The 13,915-nt window shown below is 39.1% G+C and overlaps 1 protein-coding gene across 1 annotated transcript in view; it reads left to right on the top strand.

The window, feature by feature from the left end:
- The window catches only part of DIAPH3 (diaphanous related formin 3), a 455,761-nt gene that overhangs the window by 16,121 nt on the left and 425,725 nt on the right, over positions 1–13,915 (top strand). The window contains exon 2 of the mRNA XM_053916803.2: positions 10,870–10,902. Within this exon, the coding sequence (XP_053772778.1) occupies positions 10,870–10,902 (33 nt within the window). The remainder of the gene's footprint in view (positions 1–10,869; positions 10,903–13,915) is intronic.

The raw sequence follows: 13,915 nt of genomic DNA, 5'->3' as shown, positions 1-13,915 counted from the left end.
GCTGGCTCACAAAGGACATTGAAGATTTTGGGGCCCACACCTATGCTATAGAGAAGTGATTGTATGCACTATGCGTGTAAATCAACAGGGGTTTACCATGTCTACCCGTGTGGGTCTTCGGTGATTCCTTGATGATAGACTTGGAACCAGAAGACTGAGTTCATAATACAGGCGTGCAGAGATGTCACAGGCTTGGTTCTAGACCACCGAAATAAAGCCGGTTTTGCAGTAAGGTGTGTCATACTCTTTCGCTGGCGGAGGGTCTTGTCTTCAATTTGTAGAAAACACATCTGTGAAGCGCAGTAAAGCAAAGAACAATAAAATGACGCATGCCTATACTTTACCCAATTTAGTGGTTTCTAACCCTGGTTGCACATTAGCTTTACCTGAGGGAACTTTAAAACTACTTATGGTAGGCACCCCCCTCTGGGTGTTCTGATTCATTTGGTTTGAGATGATAATCCGGCTTCTGCATTAGAAAAAAGAAACAACTCTTCAGATGATTCTCTTGCACAGTCTGGTTGAAAACCACTGGCCTAAAATGTTCCTGAACTGTGGTAGGTCTAGGTGTTCAAAGATGAGAGAATCAAGGTCCCTGCCACATTTAAATGAAAAAATAAAGACAAACACAAACTGTAAGACAAACAGCGATCAGTGTGACCAAGGGAATTGCGAACAAAACAGCTCTGGACGGACAGAGGTGGGGTTTTTATTTCCTGATGGTAGTGAGGGTGTTAGAAATTTACCTGTGCAGTACCTGTTCGGACTGCTTACCTCAGCTGTCAGGCCCATGAGGCCCGGGCGACGACGTGGTGGCTCTGGGATGGCACTGGGAAGGTGCCACTGCTTCGAGTTCTCAGCCCCAAGATCTGAGCCCCGAAGAAAAAGAACAATACATAAGAGGCTCCAGCGGGTGAGAGAGGGTGATCCAGTATCCCTGACACCCAGCAAAACAGAGCTGCTGGCAAAGTGACCGTGACAAAAATCCCTGCCCTCCGGGAACCCAAGCCCGGGGCGGAGCGGGGCGGACCTGTGCGCACCTGTGCGCATTTACATCAGTTCCTGATGGATGTAAGTGGGTTAGAGAGTGATTACAGTGCTCAGCGGGGAGGAGACTGTTAGGGGTGGCCTTGAGGAGAGGAGTTTGATCTGAACCACGGTGGTGGCTGTGTAGATGTTAGAGGGAAGGAAGGGGACGACCATTTATCAGGGCCTCCTTGCCACCAGGTGAAGTATGTTGTATACTTTACCTGGCCTCAATTAAGGCTCCTAAGAAGTCAGTGGGGGCGGATGCTTCCCATTCTCCTGGTACAGACAGGAGGAAACTGATGCTTAGAAGGTTAATATGCTACAGGTCACACAGCTGATCAGTATCCAGAGCTGGATATCCATCCAGGTGAGTTTGATCCTAGAACCTAGGCGGTTTGCCTCTGCCCAGTAAGTGCAAGCCAGTACGTAAGAATCACGGGAGAGGCACACCTGAGGTCGTGGAGAATTAAGAGAGCCTTCCTGAATCAGGCAGCTTTTGGAAGGCGAGTAGGTGGGTGTGGGGGTAACAGAAGCAGCCTGAGCACAGGTGTTGAGAGGGGCGGGGCTGTGGCACTGAAATGGAAACCGTGGTAGGTAGAGAATCTGGGGACCGCTCACAAAAGTAGTGGAAGGAAAGGGCAAAAAGGTGATGCTGCCTGAGGGGTCCCTGAGGCTGTGTGTCCCTCTCACACTTGTGTGTAGACCCTGGTAGGAGGACTCCTTAGGGCTGACCCCCAGACCTCCGAGGGGGCTGAGGGATTGTGTTGTAATTAAAATTTCTTCTCGTCCTCTTTTTTCAAAACATACTTGACTTCCACCCCACTGGACTAAGTCTATGTTTAAAAAAAAAAGTTTTGTTAATGCAATAGAATTAACTGAGTTTGTCCAAAAATTGCCTTTGTGATCTTTACAGTGTTTTGGGAGTATTTCTAATACTTTTTAGTGAAGACTCCTGGCAGCTTAACCAAACCAGCCACTTAAAGGGTCCTGAAGGGAAGGGATTATTTGAGACCAGGCCTATTGCTTTCTTTCCCTGTGGTGTATCTTGGCTAATGTGCAGATTCAAATATAATTTACTGTTTGACTATTCATAGTGTGTTTTTATACTTAAACACTTGTGCCTGTTCCATTCAGAGAATAAAAGCCCATATCCTCAACATGGCCTGGACGGACCTGCTGCCGCTGCCCGCCTTTCCTCTGGGTTCTGGATTGCTGTAGCTGCGTTGGCTTCCTGGCTCCTTGAACACAAGCCCAGGCGCCCGTTTCCGCTTGGCCTTTGTTGCGGCTGTTCTTTCTATCTGAAGCACTTTTTGCCCAGCTGCCAACTTCGTCCATTTTCAAGATTGCTCAAACTTTCTCACTCAGGCCAGTGCCAACCCCAGTTCTCCACGTGTAAAGTTGCAACTTGCAAACCCTCCTGCCTCTCCTTCTGGGCTCGCCTTACGCTGCACTGCTTTTCACTTTTAGCAGAGCACTCATCCCCTTCCAGCAGCCTCTCTGTCTTACTTGTGTGTTGATTGTCTGTTTCCCCAGTGGAAGGTAAGTTCCTTTAGGATGGGAATCTTTGCTTTATTTATTTATTTGTTTCCCTTGTCAAGAACGTAGTAATGTTGAATAAATATTTGTTGAGTGAATGTTTTAGAAATCCCATTCTGTAAGAAGAACAAATTCTGTATTACAACTTACCTAAAATTTAACCTAAATGGTTAAAATTTAATTTGACTTTGGTCTTAGGTCATTGCTGTAATGTTTGCAAGTTAATCAGCATGTACTTAGCATATATAATTAGCAGGTAGAGGCTCCGCGTTTCCTTCTAGTCATCGTTGAATACCTCTGCTATGGTGCTTACCCCACTGTCTTGTACACTATTATGGTTATTAACTTGTCTTGCTGCTCTTTTGGTTTTAAGCTCCTAAGGGAAGGGACTGGGCTCTATTTATGTTTAATGCAGTGTCCTCTACAGGTTGGCAGCCTAATTAAATTGTGCAGTAGAAAAATAATTGGATTATGAGACCAGGTCTTGATTGAAAAGTCATAAGTCTTATATTTTATATATTTTGTTATCATGTCCTCATTCATGAACGGGTCATCAAGTGAGTGGTATTTACTTTAATTTTCTCAAGATAAGCTGAGATCGTTTACATTTACAATAAAGTAAAATGTTAGATTTCTTTTATCTCTGCCATTAATAAGTGTCATAAAGTAGAAAACTAAAGCTAAGTCAATATATTATTGTTGCCACAGAAATTGAATTTGTGTCAGAAGGATTTGTGCTTGTGATGGAGTGATTCATATATTTTTCTTGGAATTAAGTTTCTAGCAGGTGACACCATCAATAATTCACAAAACCAGGGAGCTTTTGAGATTGGTTAATTTATGTATGTGAATTAGAAAACACATGAATAATGTGCCTAATATTCTGACATCTGAAAATGCGCATTAAAAAACCCAGCCCATTAAAAAGTCTGTTTGTAGCATTTATCAGATCTTTTAGATTTTCATTTTTAGTTTTTTCACTAATATGTACTTTTATTTTTTGAAAAGGAACTAATCTATATTTTCTGCTTGGTGTGAAAAGTATTATCCATAGTAATGTGAAAAGCTTTTCTCATTATAAAAATAAATTTACTCATTCTAGACAACTGGGGAATACAGAAATATGTGAGAAAGAACAAAGTTGTTCCAAACCCCATAATGCAGATACATAAAATTAACAATGGTTTCTGTCTTATTTTTTCCATAAATCTATGTGTTAATGAAGTTGGAATTATACTGTGTGTGCCATTTTAAATGCAGCATTTTTAAAGGTAGCATTGTTTTGCTGTAAGCATTGTCCTCTGTCACTGGCCCTAAGGCAGGACTGTAATTTATTTAATCCATTTTATCGTCTGGGAAATTTTAGGTTGATTACAATTCTAGCTATTTAAAATAATGCTGTAGTGATACATATTTGTATATAAATCTTTGGTTGTATTTCTTATTTCCTAAGTATACATTCTAGAAATGGACTCATTAGGTTAAAAATGTGAACATAGGATTTGTTTCACCAATTTGTTCTCTAAAAAGACTTAACCAAGTTTACATTCATTATGGTGATGCTAGAATGTAAACAAATAAAATCCGTCTCAAATGTGTATGAAATGGTGCGTAGTACTGTATTAGTCTCAGAAACATTAAGTCTAGCTTTGTGTCTTGGACAAGACGTCCAGGAGGCCGAGGCGCTGTCAGAAATAATCCAGTAATTTGGATAAGCCTTAAGGTTATCCTAAAAGCTCAGGGACCATTTAAAATCTTCCGATAGCTAATAGTTTAAATACTTTTCAGCCTTCTTCAGATAATGAAAGAGGTCTAGAACTAAACCTCTGTGTAAAGCTTTTCAAAGATATAAATGGCTTTTTTTCCTGGGCCCATTGGAGAAGAGGTTTTGATCTGGTAGTATAGTGAAAAGAACTGGAACAGCTGAAGAGAGCATCTTAAAATAGGTATTAAAGCTGTGTTACTAGTTAGCCATTATGATTTCCCTTTAATTTTACCTCAACACATTTATTAATGGAAAAAAGAACACTAGGGTTCTTTTTAGAATAAAAGATGACTTGTTAGGTGCACAGCCCCTGTGATGAATAATCTAAGTGAGAGTTTCAAGTAACAATTTGATAATTGGTTTTTCTAGAGAGGTGGTTGTCTTCTAGTAATTATGTTGCAGCCTTTTGAAAACCTTATGTTCTCTTAGAAATGAATCTTTTCACTTCTGTTGATGCTTGAATGATGCCTCCTCCTGAAAGCTGATCTTTTTGAGGACTCTCCTTTCCTGAAAAAGGAATTATGGAGAAGGGAGGTCTGGCTTCTGGGGTGAATGAAAGTGGAGAAGCCTTGGATAATAGTTAATGGACAGGTATTTATCTTTTTGAGGTGGGCAGGATTATGGTTTTGAATAAGTGGACAGATTTAAAAGAAGCTGGGAGCGTTCCCTAATTCTCAGCTGTACCTAACATCTCCTTTCTCACTTTTCTTCATCTAAGATTAAAAAATTGACCACATGAAGAGCCAGTAAACTTAAAAGCTTTTCTTTATGGAATCAAAGGGCCAGGGCCAGCTCTACTCTTATCCTCAGTGCTAGGAAAGCTTCCGTGTTATTTTTGGACCCTTCTGAGATGTTAAATCTGGAGCCCTTGAAGAATATTTTCTCATCTATGTGTGTGTGGGGTAGTTGCCCGGGAGACGACCCTCAGATGGAATCTGTAGGTGTGTTTAGTGTCATGGTTAGTAGTAATGTACTTTATATTTCTACCATATTTATAATTCATATTCACATTAAAATAAACAGGTGTGTGGGTCAGAAATGTCATCAGTTCAAAATACATATTCCTAAGTGTGTGGTGGGAAAATCTGGACTTTAACCCAAGTGTGAGCAACACTTCAACCTATTATCATTACCCATAGAGTATGATTAAGAGACTGATCCTTGCTTTTTTTTTCTTCCCCCTTAAGGTGTCACTTTGTTGTGTCAGTAAGTAACCTGTCACTGACTCATTTTGACAAGGAAGTACTGTCATGTCATGGTTGGATGTAATGAACAATCTTTGATACTTAGGGTCTAGGCATATGTTTGTGAAATTGAAATATTGTACCTTAGAGATAGACTAAGCATTTGAATAGATGATGTAACTGGTAATTCATCCTGACACCTGAGATTGTTTTAAGGGAATTCAACAGTACTAATTGGTGCCTGCCACTTCATGGCCGTAAAGCTGTCCCAACTGTACCAGCTCCCTGTCTATCACTTTTTGAAATCCGCTTGTACTCTTATCTGTACCTTCCATTTAGCTCGCTTCAGGGGCACCAGTTTTAACATGAGCCACGTGATGAGAGATTCACGTGTGTGCAAGCTGGGGGAGTATTTAATGGCCGGTGTGGGGGGCTGTGTGGAGCCAGTGTCTCTCAGTCCTGGGCCTGCCATGGGGCCCAATAAACATGCAGGTCCTACGCCCCACCTTAGACCCACTGAAGCAGAATATTGGGAAGCCGAGGCCCTGTAGTTTAGTTTTACAAAGATGATCTTGGCGTGTTTTTTGTGCCCACTAACCAGCTGGTCCAGAGAACCTAGTTTATGAAAATTGGGTCTGAGTCAAGTGAGCTCAGAAGCTTTAATCTTACAGGTTTTGTTCTTGTTGGTAAGTTCTTATAATGACCCAGTTAAAAGGTGTAAATTGAATGGAATTGCAACAGTTAAGAATGATTTTTAGATATTACCATGTATTTGGCTCTCACGGCAGTGATCCAAGCCTGATATCTTGACACTTGGTGGCGGCTGTCTTATATTTGATGACATCAGGGGACAGAGCCTTTGCTCCCTGCTGGTTCAAATGTGCGAACCAATGAAAGAAAATGTAAAACTCGCTAAAAATCGTTAGCTACAGCTTGGAATCTTTTTCATCGCATGAGTACTCCAGGGGTTTTATATTGCTTTGTGTTAGTTTGTTTGGTCTTTGTTACTTACTTGTAAAGTAAGTGGGTGGAGGCGGAACTATTTCTTCATACCTCTTGGTATTTACAGCGTTTAGCACAGTGCTCCGAAAGCTCTAGATCTGTTTTGGACAGCACGTCCTGTTTTCATAAAGGTTTTCATGCTTTGCTTACATGGGAATACGGAGATCTGTGACCTGTGTTTTTGCCCCCTATTTTTGGATCCTATAGTTCTTTAGAAGAAAAAAGGTCTATAAACACTTTCTCTACCAATTCCAGAGTGATCCTCTTGACCGTTCAACCTAGGAATGTCATTAGCAGAAAACATATCTATATGTGGTACTTCGTGCTTTTTAGGGAGAAAGTAGAATTTGCAAGTAGAGAAACATAAGTCCACAGGAAGAAGGGTGAGCTTTTGGCTTTAAAAGTCAGGGCTAGGGAAAGAGCCCTAATGTGCTTTGACACCATACACTAACCAATCACCAGTGGTTCTGAGTTCAGAGCTGTTCATGTTTTGGTATTATCCCCAGTTTTATTCTCCTATAAAGCCATGATAACATCTATTGGATCACAGGCCAATTAAAAAACTAAAGACTGTTTTAATGTCTAAAACAATACACTTTTAATTTTGGGGGGGACAACTATGACCCTAAAGATTGAATTGTTATTATTTTTTAAAAGCATTTCTATGTGCTTTTGCTTAATAGTCGATTTCGTGTTTCTGTTTCCTTCCTGGCCTGGGTACCAGCACATGCTACTCTGGGACTGGGTTGATGTAGGCACTTCCTGTTTCCCCAGCCAGTGAAGAGCCGGTTTGTAGCTGTAAAACAGAAGTGCTTCTTCATTTTCTGTGTCTTGGTCAACCAGACATTTAAACAGTACTTCGGCTGCCAGTACAAAAGCAATACTTTTTATGGTATAGTTTTTCCATTTTTAAAAATTAAGGATATCAGCCTTGTAATTTTGTAGCTACAAAAGGCCAAAGCCCCACGGAATGATTGAGGATTTTATGTCAGTCATTCACTGCCTCAACTGTTTAGAAGTCCCTAATTTAAACAGGTTGGGCCTTGAGATAATGTAAACTGGATAATAAACCTGAATTAATATTGACATTCAAACATCCCACAAAAGAATGCCATTTGGTATAACCTTTGCATTTTTTTGCTAAATGTTTAGTGTTTGTTTCTTTTTCTTTCAGGCATGTTTGAAGTAGACTGTGATTGGACATTTCAGTTTTTTGCAGAAATTATTTTTGCTTAGATCTATTCAAAAAATTTTTTGGGGGATGGTTTCTTTTAGGTTGAATGTGTCTAAACAAATAGCTCTGTCATTTGTTTTCTGGAACTAAATTCTGACTTTAATGTTTTGATAAAGACACCCAAATTTTTAGATTAATTTTTTAGTCATTTACTCTATTAGTCCGTATCTCCTGTTCTATTATGGGAACTTTGAATTTGATGTCATTTCCTGTCCTGCTGGCTTCTCTTGCTGGTGGTGGGAATCCGTAGGTAAGCGTTTTTCTGAAGAGAAGGAATAATGAACTCGACTTGATCTTCTTGCTCTTCTGCCCTTCTCTCAGACTGTTAAACTTTAATATTCTCCTGCGTTCTTATTTTTCCACATAAGCTACACTTGCATTATAATTGTGTTGAAATTCATCACTTGTTTTGTGTGTGTGTGTGTGTGTGTGTGTGTGTGAAAGGTCATGTAGAATAATGTAGATTATAGTGGGGTTTATGTATGTGCCTATATAGTTTTAAAAACACAAATCAAACATTTAACAAATTGAGTCCTTTTAAAAGTCAGACACTTAAACATATAAACATACATGTTTATAAACTTACTGTGTTGGCCGAAAGTTTGTTTAGTTTTTTCATATGATTGCTCTAGTAGTGCTTTGTTGTCTGTAACTTCATTTGAACCAATTTGGTTAGATTGCAGTGTGACAGTTGTCCTATCAGCATGCATTTTAAAACAACTTATCAAAATCAGTGAGTTTTTGTGTAGCTATTTTAATATTGAAGATGAAAGGAAATAAGCAACATTTTCTGAGTGTTATGCATTATTATTTCAAAGAAAAGTAAAAATGCAACTGAGACTCAAGGAAAGAATTGTGCAGTATATGGAGAAGGTCCTGTGATGGATTGAATTTCTCTGTGGTTGGGGAGATGAGTTGAAGTTGATAATGATCAAATTGAGACATTAATTGAGAACGATCAATGTATACCATGAGGGAGATAGCTGACATACTCACAATAATCCAAATCAATAACATTATTGGTGAAAATGAAAAATGTATCTTATTTCATGGAAAAAATGAAACGGGCTTTTTGGCCAACCCAATATAAAGCCATGTCAAAAAAAATTAATCATTATGTGTCTTGTTCCTAGACAAGTCACTCTTTGGTTTTTTTTCTAACTCTGAAAGGTTGTGCACTGAAGCCTTTTGAAGGTATAAAAAACTTCTTTTTGGGTATTTACATCTTCTGAATTTTAAATCATGTAACCTACAACCCCTACTTTTTCTGTCTGGTACTTTGCTTTCTATATCTTCTATGCATTCTTTAGCTCATAAATCTTGCATGGGCTGTACCCTCATTTCTCTTAAAATTGCTTATTTTCATTGTGTTTCTCTTTAACATAATTTTTATAGCCTTTTTCTCTGGCAACTCAAATTGGAATTTGGGGATATTTCATTTGTTTAAGTAGATGTTTCTCTTTGTTGTAGCTACTATGCTAAATAGGATTTCAGCCTTATACTTTTTCTTTGACCTTACTTTTCTTAATCATTAGGCCACCTAGAACGCTACTGTCAGAAGCTGGCTTATTCCCCTTGTTACAGAAGTTTGAAATGACCCCTTTCGGGTGTGGTGAGAGTTGTGATTGGGGTGATACCTCTGGTTGGAGAAAAGAGAGATGCGATTCGCCAAATGCAACGGGCTGGAAATCTCTTGGCAGGAAAGCACACAGACAGCAGCAGTTAGAGGAAGGGAACCCCACGCAGCCTTCCCACTGTTCCTTTTTCTGTGAACCTGGGAGCTGTGTAGATTTGGGTTTCATCCTAGTAATGGTCTCTGGGATGAGTCTGGGGCCCTAAGTGCTTCAGAAATTTTATAGTCCTGCCGAGGATCCCACCCACTCTTACGGACCTCTGAGCATACCTATCAGTTTCAAGGGCTGCAGATAGTATTGATTAAAAGCAAATTCTTCAGTCCCAAATTAAATACTAACCCTTTGTTCATCTAATATTACTACTTCTTTGTTCCTAATTTAATGGGCAGTTCAGTCTGGAACCCAGTGCTATGGCTAATGGCTAATGGTGTGGTCGTTTATCCAGCTGTATTCTCTTTGGTGTATACAGAGCTCATGCTGGGTCCCTAGAGTTACTGTTTTCTCTGTACTGGACGAGGGAACATCTTGGTGAAAGACAGAAAAGAATCTGGGATAGTGATTTACACTAACAATTTTTAACCTCATCATCATTGAAGTAGATTCATGAGCATAAAGATGAACTCATTGCTAACACATTATTCTATACTTAGAAAATAGTACATATCTCTGATTTCCTATTTAGGAAATGCACTGATCTTTGTTCTGCCCCGTTAAAGATCTAATGCCACAGTGAGTAAGAGAAGGAGGATCAGATATTGATTCCAGCAACTGGGATACAAAATCTCTCCTGACTCCAGAATTCCTAAAACTTAGATTTCTGTTCCCCCTACTTACCTGAATACTTTTTCTTTGGAACTCCACTTTGCAGGAAACTAAATTATTCATCTTCTAAAGTGGCCTTATGTTTATCTAGCAAGGAAATCAGAAAAAGGGTTTTCAAAGAAGATAGCAATGAAATTGAAAGTGTCTACTGTCACCACTAGTGATAAATCAAACTGACGTTAAAGATGCAAATACTCGTTCTAGTATGTTCTCTTTGCTTCTAGAATTAACTTAATTAAACCAGCAAAGTACTCCATTATCTACTATGCTGCATGCTAATGCTACATTTACAGTTTCACTGTTTTGCAATATGAACGAATTTCTGGAAATTAGATTGAAAAATATCCTTTGTATTCTAAGTTTATATACTTAATAATAATTAATATTATTACTTGGGAAAATCTATTGTACCACAATTAGGTTCCTAGTTTGGTTTACAAATACAAGAAATTTTAGGAAACATTTGGACCCACCATATTCAGGGCAACTTTTGTCTGTCTTTTCGTGAAAGTGATTAAAACAATATATAATGCATTTTTATTAGACTGTCATGAATTTAATTACATTCAACCTAGCATTGTAGAATATTAAATGTTCTCTATTAACTAAAAATTTAAAAAGCTGTTATAAATTACTAATATGATTGGTTTCTTTAATTTGCAGCATTTAAATATTAGGACACTGACAGATGACGTGGTAAGCTTCCTCTCAATGTTTCCTTTGTTTGAATTTAAAACTGTGTGATGTTGATGGCATGCTGTGCTAACACCTTTGAGATTGCTAAAAACTGCATGTTTTGGAAATGTACTGTTAAATGTACTGCTAAAATAAGAGGCAGAAATGGTAAAAGTCATTGAACTGTTGCTTTTAAATAGTAAAAGGGACTAGTTGATACATTAGTTTAAAAATGTTAATTACAAATTATTAGTCAATCCTGAATCATTCAAATCAACTCTCATACTTAAAAAAAGAAGTAAAAAAATAGCTAAAGACATATATAGTTGCTAATTAAAATAGACCGGAGTAAAATGCCATATATGTACAAGGGGGCCTGTCAAAAAAACTGAATTATCTTCTGGAGGACAGGCCTCCTGTAGTACAGACTTCCTTTGAAGGTGAGTGTTCTAGGAACCCATCTGTATCAGTGCACCAGCTGGCATTGTTGTGAGAGGCTGCGCTAGGTTTCAGTACATTTTTTTCAAGGACTCTTTCAACACGTTTGCCCATTTCATGATGGGTGATTGACGAGCACACCTGCCTGCACCGCACTGAGTGTTCAGCATTTTTTAACCAAAACCGGCATGATGTCCATGTTCCTCCCTTCCCATTCACCTGATCTCATCCCAAGAGACTTTTTTGTTTCCCTGTGTAAAAAAAGTCCTCAAAGGGAAACGTTTTGCCAATGTGGAAGAGGTGAAACAACAGAAGCATTAAAAGGCATCAAAATAGACAAGTTCAAAAACTGTTTTGAGCAGTGGGAAAAAAGTCCCGATAGGTGTATTGCATCAAATGGAGAGTACTTTGAAGATGACTGAGGTTTAAACATGTGAGAATAAATACACAATTTTTAATGAATAAATTCCAGTGTTTTGGGGTTCCCCTTGTATTTGTTAAAATTTTGCTTAAAAACAAGAGAACCAAGCAGCTTTAGTATATACTATATATGTTGAAAATAGTAAGCAGCTTTAGTATATGTTATGCATGTTGAAAATAATATGCATGTCATTAGCATAGCGCCCTACTGATTCTTATATGTTCAAGTAAATTATTCTGATAACTATTTTTGAATTATTGGTTAGTGGTAAAGGAGTAACAAGAGCAAGACCCAAATAAAGAATAACACCAAAGTGATATTAGCATGATATAGACGACAATGCATATCGCTCTACTGACCAAGTTTTGAATTAAAATTCACATTGTATCAATATGAAACAGAGTGCCTAGAACATAGAAAGCACTCAAAAAATGTTTAGCACCCGTGATAATGCAAAGTGCCGTCTTAGACACTTCACCATCTTAGGGTAAAGTGAACACGCAGATATGAATGAGACATAGATTTCGACATGCAGATTTAAAAAGTTGAATTGGATTGTATGTTTTATTCCCCTGTATAGTATCTAATAAAAGGATATTTATGTAAACTTGGCAGGATGACATTTATTTCTCATATAACTGTATTTAGAAAACGGTAGCAATATGGAACACTTATGCAGATTGTATCATTTCTCACCCTGCGAGGCTGATATTGTCCTCATTTTACCACCGAGTGCATCGAGGCTGACAGGTTAAGTTGGGAGCTGTCTCAAGCACGCACAGCTGGCAGGTGGTGCAGCTGTGGCTTGAATCTTGTACACAGCTCCAACCCATACACTTCCTCTGCTGACTTAGCTTTCAAATGGCTTCTTAAGGCCGATAATAAAACCATCTGCAATTTTTATGTTTGAACTTTTATGAGAATAGACAGTGGTATGTTTGTAACAGCCTTATTGAGCTATAATTCACATATCATATATTCCATCCATTTAAAGCGTACATTTCAGTGGTTTTTAGTATATTTGCAGAGTTGTGAAACCATCACTACAATCAATTTTAGAACATTTTCATCACCCCGAAAGATACTTCATACCCTTGAGCAGTTACTTCCCAATCACCTCCACCTCCCCCAGCCCTAGGCAATCACCAGTCTGCTTTCTGTCCAGAGATTTGCCTTTTCTGGACATTTCATGTAAATGGAGTCATACGACATATAGTTTTTGTGACTGAATTGTGTTACATAGCATAATGTTTTCAGGATTCATTCATGTTGAAGCATCTGTCAGTACTTCCTTTCTATCGATGAATAGTATTTTATACGATGATATTTTTGAGGTTTGTTTCCATTTTATGGGCAGTCTGTGTTTTCCCCCCTGTAATCTTTCGGCCTGTGCCCTTTGCCTCTCTTACACCTTCCTTACGTGACTCTGTGCTTGCACGTTGCCTACCCCCAAATCTTTAGAAACAGTCACGTTACGAAGTTGCTTCGACAGCCTACTCGAGAAGCCACCTTGCTCTGATTTTACATTAATAAATGGCTTTCTCTTCAGTGAAGAGTGTCCTAATCTTCTTACTCCACCTGCCTTCCTTCCTCACCTCTCCTCTAACCCTGGTAACTGTCGGAACTTGTCGGGTTGGTACCATAGTGCCTCGTGCATGTTTTTATCCAGCAGTACATCGTTTATTATCTGTCTCATTTGTTTCGACAGCAGAGGCAGTGTGTTATTATTTCCAGGCATGTTATCTGGCACATGTTGAGCAATTTCGTAAGTTCTTTGTTGAGGTGAAAGGATGAGTCGCTGCTTTGATAACCGGCATGGTATTGTGGTTTCCTTGGATCTGTGCTGGCTGGGTCCTGGTCAGGCTTCCCAGAGATGGAGTCTTGTTTTGCACACGATAGAGCTTTTCTTAAAAGAAGATTTTGTTCATTTATTTTTAGAGGGGAAAGGTGGGAGAAAGAGGAAGAGAAACATCAATGTGTGGTTGTCTCGTGCCCTACTGGGGACCTGGCCTGCCACCCAGGCATGTGCCCTGACTGGGAATCAAACCAGTGACCCTTTGGTTTGCAGACTGGTGCTCAATCCACTGAGCCACACCAGCCGGGGCAGGGTGGAGAAGCTTTGACAAGGACATGCCATCAGTCTTTCTCATCACCTGTCTGGATAGCTGACTGTTG

The sequence above is a fragment of the Desmodus rotundus genome, chromosome 13 (assembly GCF_022682495.2).
Source record: "Desmodus rotundus isolate HL8 chromosome 13, HLdesRot8A.1, whole genome shotgun sequence".
Taxonomy (NCBI): Eukaryota; Metazoa; Chordata; class Mammalia; order Chiroptera; family Phyllostomidae; genus Desmodus; species Desmodus rotundus.
The sequence above is the reverse complement of the archived record's forward strand: the minus strand, read 5'-3'. Positions and strand labels throughout refer to the sequence as shown.